At 47.2% G+C, this 12468-nt stretch overlaps 1 protein-coding gene across 2 annotated transcripts; it reads right to left on the bottom strand.

Annotated features, from left to right (window-relative positions):
* Positions 1 to 4154: 4154 nt before the first annotated feature.
* WBP2 (WW domain binding protein 2) lies at positions 4155 to 12200 on the bottom strand. Of its 2 annotated transcripts, none has more exons than XM_005243615.4 (8): positions 12069 to 12200; positions 10228 to 10336; positions 9552 to 9687; positions 7914 to 8006; positions 7513 to 7629; positions 7164 to 7286; positions 5944 to 6020; positions 4155 to 5770 (listed from the first exon to the last, which is right to left on the bottom strand). In XM_005243615.4, exons 1-8 carry the CDS (start codon positions 12125 to 12127, stop codon positions 5717 to 5719), a joined length of 768 nt encoding a protein of 255 aa, XP_005243672.2. In that variant the 5' UTR covers positions 12128 to 12200; the 3' UTR covers positions 4155 to 5716. The 2 variants fall into 2 exon arrangements, with proteins under 2 accessions (XP_005243672.2, XP_055652985.1); XM_055797010.1 differs by having other exon boundaries at positions 12064 to 12171.
* Between the last annotated feature and the right edge of the window lie 268 nt (positions 12201 to 12468).

Raw genomic sequence — 12468 nt, 5'->3', positions numbered from 1 at the left:
CTACGTGTATGCAGCAAATATTTCTTCCCCCTCCCCCTCCCAGTGAGATTAATTCAGTGTCAGCCACTGGATTTATCATCCCCTCCCCGTGGGGCCAGGGCAGCGGCTGCTCTCGCTGCAGGCACAGGAAAGGGGGGACACAGATTTCAAGGCCATTTCATCTGCCTGGTTTGGGGTGCTGAGTGCAGAGCAGCAGGAGCTACAGCATGTACATGAGCTGAGGAGGCACCGGGGTAGATGCTTGTGAGGGTGGAAGAACTTGGGGCTGACAGCCGGGTACCAGGCATGCCCCACGGTGCGCATTAAGCAGATTTGTGCCCGTCCTGGAGCACATGTGCCTCATTATTGACCAGCTTCAGCACCAAAACGGTCCCCCCATGGCTTTTCCACTGTCACCTCTCCCCACACACATGTCAAAGCCCCCTGAGGAGCCCACCAAGTCCCACAGAGCCACACACTTGGACAACAGGAGGAGGCTGCAGGGCTGAACTCGCCCACACTGCCCCTGGATCCCAGACACACACCAAACCCCAGGGAATTATTGCTGGCAACCTGTGCTGCGGGGAGAGCAACGGTGTCCGAGCCAGAGCCCAGCCCTTATGGAGCAAAGTACATGGAGCAGGAGGAGAGACTGGACTTGAGCAAGGGAAAGAAAAGGTTTAGAAAGAGGGGATTTGCTGCACTGAGCTTGTAAATGGAGTCCAAGCTAACAGCTTTTGTTCCAGGATCTGGAGACCGTAGGAAATGTGTAGGAAATGCCAGGCGGATGGCTGGGAGGATGCTGCAGAGACTGATCCCGGTCCCTTTGCACCCCAGGGTGTGAGATCCAGCAGTCCCTGCCCACGGGCACAAGTCCCCGCTCCTGCTCACCATTACACGTGTCTCTTCACATCCCGTTGTGGCCCCTCTCAGCAGGACAAGAGGCTGCTGAAATACCAGTTTCCAGTTTAGTCTCATGATGGCAGCTCCTTGAGCTGACTCACCCAGGGCAGCAGACGGGTGAGTAATACCCAGTACGGCTGCAAAGAAAACCCTTGCCTAAAATGAAGATCTCCACCCTGTGTCCCCCAGCATTTCATACCAAACCACAAAAACCCCCACGTTTGGGCTTACTTGTACAGCTTTAAAACCTGAAACCACTTCTTGATCGTGGCCTGTCTTAGCAAAACCCATCTTCTAATACCAACCTGGCAGCTGCTCCCAGCTGGAGGTGCCTGCGATGCCACCACGTTGGCCAACACGAGCTGCTCACTGGTGAGGGCTGGCCCGGCTCGTGGCTCGTCCAGGAACAGCTGCGTCCAAACTCTGCCCCACGCCTCCTGCCACCTCCAGCAGTGCTCGCAAAGGCAGCCGGTGCTTCAAGCCGTAGCTCGTAGCTCCTAAGTCTCGGTGTCCATCACGTGGCAGAGATGCAATTTGAGTATCTACTGCTCAGAGAGCGGTGGGGAGTCCTCGTGGTCCCTGATGGAAGAGACACACATGCACACGGGGCAGGCGAGCACCGGCCAGGCTGGCTTAACCACTGCCAGCACATCGCTCCAGCCGTAAAGGAATGAATGCAAAAAAATGATTTGTTTAAATTTTGTTTGGTAATAGGTCGCATGAAGCAGCAATGCTCAAAGTAAAACCTGGCAGAATGGTGAGGAGGAGGAGGTGGTCTCAGTCTCTTCCTTCAGCTGGAGGCGAGCACGTACATACCTCGTCCTTCCAGGGTAAAGGCCTTCCCCAGCACCCAGGGCTGTCAGCAAGATTTCAGGCTGATAGGAAATCTGTAAGCGGTACCTGCAGTTCCTGTAGTAACAGCTTTTTGCACAAGATCTCAAAGCACTGTAGAAATACTCATTACACCACGCTCCCGTGGAGGAGGGAAATAGCCACGTGTTCAGAGCGGGGAAGCAGGCACAAGGTGCCGTGAGCAATTTCTCAAATGAAGAGCCTAAGTCAATCCAAGAGACAGAATTGTACACAGCGGTAGAAAATCTGTCTATGCCAAAAGATCAACTGGATCCAACACTAACTGCTCTCTGTACCCCACTCTTTCTTCAGTAGTATAACACCATCCAAATATTGGAATGTAATGGGACCGGTCTGCTTTCACAACGGCAGCCTTTCTGCTGCACAGCTGATTAATTATGCAACCAGGGACCAGATCTGGAGACATACTAATGCATGACATTTCCTCCTGCCCTACTCCCACCCTCTTCCAGAGCAGAAGCAGACTTCCAATTGCACTTTCCTGCTTTAATATTTTAAATCTTCTACCTTAGCAGCAGCCGACCCTTCCACCCCCTCTAAACCCTTTCCGAAGCAGAGCGCAGCTCCCAGTTCCCATCAGGGAGACGGCAGCGAGTGCAGAGTATCTCAATCAAATCTGGGTTTTCAGGTTTTAATGAGCGAGGTGGGGATTCTCACCAGCATCTATCTGGCCAAAACCCGCAGCCTCCTGAACGGAGCTGTTCCACTCAGCCTAATACCTGCAGCAGCCTTGCCGACTGCGTGACTTGCCCGGCCTTTTGGCCCCACAGCTTCAGCATTCCCAGAATGTGCTTCACTTCCCATCGGCATGTTCCAAACACACCGAGAACACCATGATCCATCTCTCTATTTTAGCTCTCTCCTTCTCACCCCCCCATAGACCGCGCCAAGCTCTAGCCCAGAAGAACAGGGACATTCACCAAAAAAACATTGTAAAACGCTCACAGCTCCGAAGTCACTGATTTAGCTCACTAGTACCCCTGTCGCGGAAAGGAATACTTCATTTATTCCAGCCTGACTCATCCTCTCACCATATTTTCCTTTTTCCAGGCAGCAAACCTCACGGTCTCTCTGCAGCTCTTACTTGTCCACACTAGCGGAAAAGATGCTCAGCCTGAACCTTGGAGCCAGGTTCTCATCAGAGTAGATATCTAAATGTTTCTTCCCTCAAGCACACTTCGCCGACTGATTTTTTTTTTATTTTAAATCATGAGTTTGCACCGACTGTTGGCACGAGAGCTGCACAGTGAGCAGTGCTCGGCAAGAGACCTGGAAACTTCATGCCATCTGTGTTTCTAGGATTATCTGTCTGGGAGCAGTGGGTAACTGGGGGCCATTTTACAACCGAACAGATCTGGTACAGCAGATCCTGCAGCATCGTACAGTGGACTGATGGGATTCAGGAAACCTCGAGAAGTCATTTAGTTCACAAACCAGGATCGATGAGGTTCCTACTGGGCTGTAACATTTACCTCGTAACGTTTTCCTTCTCCACCCACCTTTTGCTACAGAAAACAAACCCAAGTGCCTCAGCCAGCCTTAAAGTGCAGTAAAACAGCCCTGCGGGAGGACATGAGCGTCAAAAGGGACGTAGGCCAGCAGGATCTGGAAGCTGTCGGCCCCAGCTGATCCAGGAGTGCAAGAGAATGAAGGCAGCTGGGGAGAGGAATGAAGCCACGCAAGGTTGGGATGTTACCTGTAGAGCTGCTTCTGAGTAACTCCCGTTTGACACGTCAGTGCAAACCAGAGACTCGTTTGCTCTTGGTAACCACAGAACCAGAGCCGGTGCGGAACGCTGCCTCCCTGCCCTGCCCAGAGACACCAACACACCTGACTCTGCTCACATCTAAGGAGTAACAGCTCTGGCCCTGCTGCTGGAGCACGCCCACGAGTAACAACTCCCACTTCTCCAGGGAGAAGCACTACCAGGTGGCCCACGCCACCTTAGGAGAGTTCAGTCCTAACTGAACAGAGCAACCCCAGCATCTCAGCACACTTTAAAAAAGATGTCTCTAATTAGAGGCAATCTGTAATTTTATATTTTAGAGGCAACAGCTATGCTAATTCCCTCAACTACTACTTCTAGTAACAGGTCACAACTTTTACAAGGATAACCGGTCTGGGAAAACCATCTGGGTAACACATCTGGGTAAAGTGTTAAGCAGCTGCCTCACTGGTTTACAACAGGAATTGCAAAACAGGCATTTTTTAGATTTTAACATCATCTTTTAGTTTCACAAAGTCAGTCAAGAGAAATCAAGCAACTAGTGTCACCAATGAATAGCCACGAACAAAATCCAAGTGATTTTGCTGTTTAATTCTCCCTCTCCCCTTCCAAAGCTACCAAGTCACCATCAAGTCTGCCTGCTCACATGCACACAAATGCACAAACACCTGAGTTTTGAGCTGATTTTTTTTTACTTCACAGTCTTGGCAAAACAAATCTGCATTCAAAAGTCATTTCACATTAATATATTAATCAAACATTTTCAAAATAAATATATTTTTTAAAATAACCATTTCTTTACATCACTGCAGTAGCAATTCTAGAAAAGTCAGTGCACAGACAGTAGCAATTAGATTAATTAGCTAGACAAAAAAAAGAAAACAAGAGGTGGACCATTTTTCTCTCCAAGCAGGCTGCATGCAGCAAGTCTCGGCAGTTTCCTAGCACACGACCTTTCTTCACACTTGCTGGGAAGGGTTTTCACTCTCACAGCTGTCAGACATCAGCAAAGTCCAATCTGTGCAAAGGTTTGCACGGCACTAAGTTTTACAACCTGGATTCTGATCAGTCCCGCAGAGGTTCTGCACACTAGAGTCATTGCTAATGAGATCAATGAATCAATGCTACAGAAGGAAAACGCTTGAATCCTCAGTCCAAGGAACCCACATTCAAGTTACTGGGAAGTAAATTCACAGCGGATCCAGGAACACTTAACAGCATTAAACAACATTCCAATGAGCAGCTCAGTTGTACCTAACAGCTTATTTCAACATTTTGCATATTCTCTCAAGTGCTTCCAGGGCAGAAGCAACTCTTTTCTCCCTATTAGCTATTAATTCACCAGTTAAATCACAGCAGTAAGATGCTTCACTGGCCAAAAAGTGTAATTTGTGTTACAGCGAAGAAAATAAAAGTGCATTGTAGACTATAAAGAGAATATTCAGGACTTAGTGATCTCAAGCCCACATATCTAACCGGAAAAAAAGAAAGACCAACAGAAAATTAGTGTTCCCATATGATCTATAACTAGTTAGATGCTACTAATCAACCCTGTAACGAGTAGTAGTGTGTTTTCTTAAGAAGGGAAGCTTATCTGCATCATCACAGCACGAAAATTTGGAGGGCTACCAGATTATTTGCTACCATTGTCAGGGATGACTTAAGCTAAGAAAACCAAGGAAGTTTAATAGATATCTGAAAAATGTAATCGGTATCTATTTCCTTTGGGATCCCACAGCTTCCCTTTTGAAGCCCTTTCTTGGTAGGAGAGGGACAAGTTGGATGTGATAGTCTGGGTTGAGTGGAATACCCAGAGACGCTCTTGGCTGCACACTAAGTACAAGACATCCCCCACCCCTCCAAGAGCCTTGTTCCCATGTTATGAGCATGTTAATTATCAGTTTGGAGCAGCTGCTTACTCTAAAGAGGTATAATTAAAGTGTCAAAAGAAACAGACAAAGGAAACAATCACAGATGAAGAGAACCTCCAGTTCAAGTGATGCCGTGCACAGGAAGAAGGGAATACTGCAGCAGGGCAGGAAACCCTCAGAGCTCTGCGAGGTAACCCAGGCTGCTGAAATCTCTCCCCTTGCTCTGCACATTTACCACTAGAGTCCATGAAAACTACATGCCCTGGGGGAAGGTTCTACTCCTCCGTGCTATGGACCATGCCCCAAGATTCTGCCAAAATGGGAAGTAAGAAAGCAATGAGTTGTGGAGAAGTTCTGTGTTAGCTTATTGGTTTTTCTTGTCCTCTGGTGGGAAGTAAGGAGGAGGGGGTGGCTGGTCCTGAAATAAAAACAATAAAAGAATATCAGTCCATGGCTAAAAAAAAAACCAAAAAAACCAACCCCAAAAAACCAAAATCAAGTCAGACAAACTTTGTTGCGTCACTGAGAAAAAGAACTGCTAAATACACACTTGGGCTCACACTGCAAACCCAGAATGATACAGGAACTCACCGTGGGTGTATAGACGTTATGTGGGTTGACTGGGCTGTAGTAAGCACTGGCAGCGGCTTCGGCAGCCTTCGCTTCAGCTGTCACAGAAAGAGAAGTTACAGATTTGACGACACACAGAGAACTTTTACAATCAAACAAAAACTCCACGTATTCCTGGTCATCAAGTGTTACTAACAGAGCACTATTTGATCAACGTGCAAGTTGCAAAATAGCTGCAACAAATAGGACAACTGAACATTACCTCTTCCAGTTGCCACAGGACTGTCAAGTCCAAAGTAAAACAGACCAAGATTTAGTTTGGAAATGTCACCTGGGACTTGCCTGTTAGCCAACAAATAAACAATAGCAGCTGTTTCGCCTGAATACAGACAATACCCCTTAAAAAGACAGTCAACAAACCATCCTTCTTGGGAGTGAAAACAAGACAAAACAAAAATCAGCACAAGTTTATAGCAGCTTAGGGGATTCATGCTTTAAAGATGGCAATTTATGAAGATAATCCAGATCCTCTGTTTCTGCAGAAAACAAAAATCTTGTACAACCATCTGGATCAGTGCCACTTTCCAAATAATAGTTCAAAGACAATTGGTTGGTTATTCAAACCAAAGAGAGAAGTTAAATCCTTACCCAGACAAATATCCTTACCTGTGAGAGATCTGTGGCCAACCACAAAAGCTCATTTTTTTTTTTCTAAGACCATGTTCAAGATCATTTTGATAAATCCCAAATGAGTGAAAATGAGACTGTACTTCCCCAGCTCCTTTCCATCATCTATTCCGCTGTTTCTTATTAAACAAAATTAATCAGGTTAGAGTGAAACAGGGGAAAGGGGAGCAAAGCTCACCAAAGCCATAATTGCTAACTAAAATGGACCAGAAACACTTCACCATGAATTTCTTTCTATTCATCCAGCAGAGCAAAATTACCACCACAGGAGAATCACAAACTGTATTTTTTCTGTCACAAGAATAAATCCAGTTGCAAAAATAGCTGCTAATGGTATCTACCCAAATAGAACCAAGCTGGCCTCCAAGCTGAGCTGGACATACAAGGCTGGAGATGAGGGGAGCTCCCCAGTCCCTCTCCTAAACAATTTATACTTCTAAGCAGAGCTTCTAAGTTGACTCTTAAATTTTCCAAGAGGTAACAGACAAGAAACAATGTCTGTTTCATGAGTAACAGAACTGTTGTGAGCTAATTCACCCGAACACACCCCTTACCTGCAGAAGTGGGAGGCAGGTCTGGACCGCTGACAGGGGGTTCCATGGGCCCTGGGTACGGCGGGGGTGGAAGCTGCATGTAACCCATGTCTCCATCCACCACAGGAGGGCCAGGATAAAACTCTGTCAGAAAAGGAAATAATAGAGGAAAAGACTTAACTCCTTTGGGTGGGTCACAGCATCCAGCCAAAACAAGCCAAAGGCAAATACCATTAAGCTCGGAGACAAAATCTGCACAAGGCATCAGATCCAATCTAAAAGACTAAGTAAAATTTGTGTTTCTTCCCCCTTGTACTTATTTTCACTCCTGCTAACTAGAATAATCCCCATCCTCAATTCCCAGACTTACCAGGAGGAGGTGGTGGGTATGGATAGACCCCGTTAGCTGCAGCTGGTGCGAATGCATAGGATCCATTTGGCATATAGGAATAGCCATAAGCTCCATTGGGTACTTCACCTCTGGAAACTGGAAAATTAAGGGTAAGTTGACTTCATCAAGACATCAAGCCTGCACCAAACATACAAACTTAAAGAATCCTTACGTAAAAAACAAACAAGCTCCATCCCAATAAATCTACTGTTCACTGGATGTGAAAAAAGTATTTTTTTAAAGCAAGTTCCAGATCCAGCCCGAAATTTGCATGGATTTGATTCCAACTTATTGCAACCTGAAACTGCCCTTGCTGCAAGATGAAGGCAAGGCCTCCTGAAATACAGAATTGTCTGGCAGATGCTACCAGACTCCCATACCTTGTGATGCCACCTGCAGCATACGCTGCCCAAACTCGATAGCACCCCCAGCTGAAAAGGTCATCTTGAACGTGGCAGATCCTTCCCAACCACCTGCAGGGAGAGAAGACAGAATTCAGAAGCAAGGAGAAGCTGTTTGATGCTATTTAGCTTCCATGCTTTATCTACAGATGCCCTGTACATAATTCTTTAAAGAGCTTATCCCAAAGATTCAAGAAAAAAAGTGCTGATAAAGTGGCAGAATCACCCTATTAGAAAAATTCCCATTAAAGTATTTTCAGGTCAAGGGACACCTGAAGAAGAAACATCAATGAGGGAGACCCTCAAAAGCTTTCTAAAATTGTGCCTGTTACCACACCAGCTGCCAACAGACCAAGCTATCAGAAGCACTGGATTTGCTCTAGCTTTGTACAAGATTAGTGCAGAAGACAGGGATTTTGTTAATCCCGTTTGCTAAAGAGCCTTTGCAACTACACCTAACTGTCAGTTATAAATTAGTTTGGGAGTTTGAATGCCCAATGAAGCAAAGAGCTTAATGAAAAACATGGTCCACATAAATCCATTAGAGTCCATGGAAGATATTTCAAGTCAGGATAATAGTAATAATAAAAAAAAAAATTAGTGACATCTCATATTACAGACTAAAAAAAGAAAAACATGCACAGCCCAGAATCACAACAATGCATCAAAGCAGAAGCTGTGTCAGTGCTGGAAGAGGGACACATAGATTGAAGAGTCTTGAGTTAAACCAGACTCTCATGGCTGTTAAAGCAACATTCTCATTACAAGAGATGGCCTCTGGGGAAAATTCACAAAGATTTAGCTAAAGCCATTTGCCTTTCACTCAGTTTACAGAGTTTGTTGTTACTGCTCAGGCTTCCTCTCACACTGGATGGTCCCGCTCTGCTCCTATACAGAAGCTGCAATACCAATTTCAGGTTTATAGACTGAAGTCTCCTAAGCGCCGCACCGTGATTTCAGTGCCACACCTAACAGACTAAATGCAGCCAGGAATGGAAGAGTTCACTGAACTTTGTGCCTCTGGTAAAAGGAGAGGCATGGAACAGTGATTAAAAAAAATCCTTCTTGAAAATGTCTACCACAACCTTCTCATTTAACGTTAATATGAAACTGCCCCTAGAAGATTTTCTTTTCCAACTGTCATTTTTACTGCTAAGATGCACCACAGCAACAGCACTCCTTCCCTTGAATTGCAAAAGAAATCAATGATGGAGAACAGCGCTCTCGAAACCTGCACCTGAAAACTCAGACTGATCCAGAAAGGATCATGAGTCTTTGGCACAAGAGAACCTGGATGCAGAATTAACAGGTTAACCCCAACTGACCAAAGCAAAATGCAATCCTCACTCGTGCTGACTCTGCTCCCATGTTTACTCAGTGAGATCACTTGGCTGATTGAACTTAAGTGTTTTGCAGAGGCCAGGAATGAGATCAGTTGCAGATCTGTTCATTGTAACTGCACCAGGGAACAGATAAGGGGAATATTTTTAACTGCTCATTTCAAAGAAAGAAACATATTTTAGCAGTACCGTAAAAACCCATTTGGTCCATTACTCAATTTCAGTTACATTGTGCAGTTGAACCAAGATACAGAACATACATCTGTACTATACATACCTCCTGCCTCTGCTTTCACTGTCCCCTTGATATAATTTGCTCCAAAGACAGGCTGCTTAATCTCGCAATCTTTCAACAAATAAAAGGGCATCATGAAAGATTGCATAGCATCCTTTCCCTTCGATACAAAGATAACCTGAAAAGAAAACAACATTACGAAGGGTATGCAAAACAAACAAGAAACACAGCCCCCATTTATTATCTGAAGAGACTTTCCAATGGACTGAAGGTCCTAGTCAGTTCTGCAAGCCAAAAGCTACACCAAACAGCCACAAGGGTAAACTGAAGCCCCAAGGGAATAAAGCCTTCCAGGAAAAGACTACCCCTGCTCAGATAATACTCCTCCCAGCTTCCAGAGAACTCGCTGCTCCACACAGCTGTGATTTAGTAGCTGTGCTGTCACATCGAGCATTTCCAGACCATTGCTAATTTCCAATCTTGAAGATGCCTGATGGACTGACTACACAGCTGCCTGCATAAAAACTAATCAGATTTATTATCTTTTGACAAATAGATAGGATAAGCAATGAATTCATAATGCTCCCCAGAGGGAGAAGATGAGCCATACTTCAAGGGGTAGTAGATTATCCTGACTTTCGTGTATTGAGGACATTTAAATACAGAATCGCAAAGAACCCTTATCTCCTTACACAAGATAAAGCCTTCTACTACTTACTCGGTAAGGAGTCAAGAAAACACTCCCTTTCTTGGTCCCTTTGAAGGCATCTGGCATAGGTTCGATATCACTGAAGGTAATTTCTATGTGATCATAGGTCATCAAAACACTGCAAAGAAGATGACAGAAGAGACACGGTGTTACAGTGTTATAGTTCAAGGCAGAAGTACCATATGCATGTAAGTTTACTGACCTACCAAAACTGCCTTTAACTTCAGGCCAGTGCTTGGCAGGCAAAATCAGTCTGGCTTGCTTGTTTTTTTTGTTGTTGGTAGTAACAACTTAAGTAGTACTGGCTGCTTGTTGTCAACCTTGTGTTCCCTGCTCAGTGTGCTGGCACAGCTACCACTGTCTGCGTAGCCAGGCAGCGAAGCTAGTCAGCTGAACTGATCAAGACTGCAATATATTTATTATTATTTTTCTTACATTGTGTTGCATTTCTTCTGGATCAGTTCCCTAATTTGGTTCACCAAAAGTAACACAGCGGAGGAAGGACTGCTGAAGCAGGAACTGCTCAGGCTGGCTTATGCAACACAGCTGTTGAAGGTCTAACCACAGCTTAAGCACCTCTGTCACAAAAATATTATCAAAAGGAACTCTCCTCTCTTGCTGCTAGACTTCATTAACCCATGTTGTCTGCACTGACTCCTTGATTCTCAATTAGAAACTGACCTGATTAAAACCAGTGCAACATCCTTGCATAGATACAGCAGGTAACTTGTGTTAACTCTAATCCCTAAAGCTGGAGAAACCTCCACCACCTTTATCTTTGGCAGCTTACGTGTTACTATCCTCAGTCACTTGCCCTTCCCTTCTGCCAGCAAGTACCTGTCCCTCCAGCCAAAGCTCTGGAAGGGCACAGGGGCTGGCAGCTCTGTTCAGGCTACAGCGTATCAGCTGAAACAACCCCTTGCTGCCCCAGAGGCAACCCCTGATTCAAGACAGGCTGACAACTGCGAACAGTAACACATTAAGCTGCCACGGCTGTTCCTTTCAATGAAAGCAGACTTCAGCTCCAGAGTTGATCGTACTAAGTTCTTCTAAGAAGGATCACATCCCAAATGGAAGTCAGGCGCAGAATTCCTATACTAATGTTTAACTGGCCTCATGGAAGGAAGCCCTGAAGAGTGAACTACTCCTTTGTCCCAGAAGCAGGTGACTGCCACGTCAGAACTGAAGAACACTGGCAGATACAGAGAGCGAGAGCAGCCCATTGCCATGCAGAGGCAGCTCTGTGGAGGCTTTCCGTTTCCATGGTTATATCCCAGCACCTTTACCCAACTCTGCTGCTCCTTTCCAAACACACAGAGGGGGTGTGTGCGCAAAAATCCCAGCAAACCAAACCACTAGCGCTTCCCAAGCGGGCAGCTGCTGAACAGAGGCACACTGCAGCACCCGAGCGCTCCCGCAGCACTGAGCGGCGAGAAAGGGGTGAGGCTTGGGTGCAGGCCAGAATCACCTGGCTGGGGGCTGAGCTCTGCCAGCCCTCCCTGAGCACTCGGGGAAAGGGCTGGGGCCAGCTGCATGGGCCAGCAGCAGGCAGGGGGGCAGGCAGGCTGCAGAGAGGAGCGGGGGCGGGGGGGGGGGGTGGGGTGTTGGGGGGTGGCCGCGACTGAGGCTTAGCAGAGCTCAACCCGAGAAGCCCCAGGGGGATACGTAAGGAAAAGGGAGGAAAACAAGCACAGCCACGACAGAACCGAGAGGGTTAAACCACCCCCTCCTTCTCCCCCCCAGGGCCTCTTCCCCCGCACAACCGCTCCCCCTGAAGGGGAAGGAAGGCAGCTCCCGGCTATCCCCCGGCGACTGCGGCCGGATCAGGGGAGAAGAGGATAGCACCTCACTTCTCGCTGTTGTTAACGATGACGCCGCCGCCCTCCGAGTGGTTCCTGTTCAGCGCCATGGCCGCCGCCGCCGCCGCCTCCTCCTCCTCACAGCGCCGAGCGCCCTGTGCGCCTGCGCGGGAAAAGGCCGCCGGGCGCCACGGCGGGAGCGGGGCATGGCGGGACTGGCCGCGCGGGGCATGCTGGGAGTTGTAGGCCGCGGTCCCCCGCCGGGCGCCATGACACTCTGCTGAGGAGGGGAGGGCAGTGTCATGGCGCCCGGCGGGTGGGCTGGCGGCTGACCCGGTTTGAGACCGGGTCCGCAACCCTTCCTCACTATCTACATCTCCCTCGCTATCTGCATAGTCCCCTCACAAAGGCCCACCCGCTGCAGTCTCCAGCCCAGCCACCCCTGAGGAGA

Source organism: Falco peregrinus, chromosome 2, assembly GCF_023634155.1.
Source record: "Falco peregrinus isolate bFalPer1 chromosome 2, bFalPer1.pri, whole genome shotgun sequence".
Lineage (NCBI taxonomy): Eukaryota > Metazoa > Chordata > Aves > Falconiformes > Falconidae > Falco > Falco peregrinus.
The sequence above is the reverse complement of the archived record's forward strand: the minus strand, read 5'-3'. Positions and strand labels throughout refer to the sequence as shown.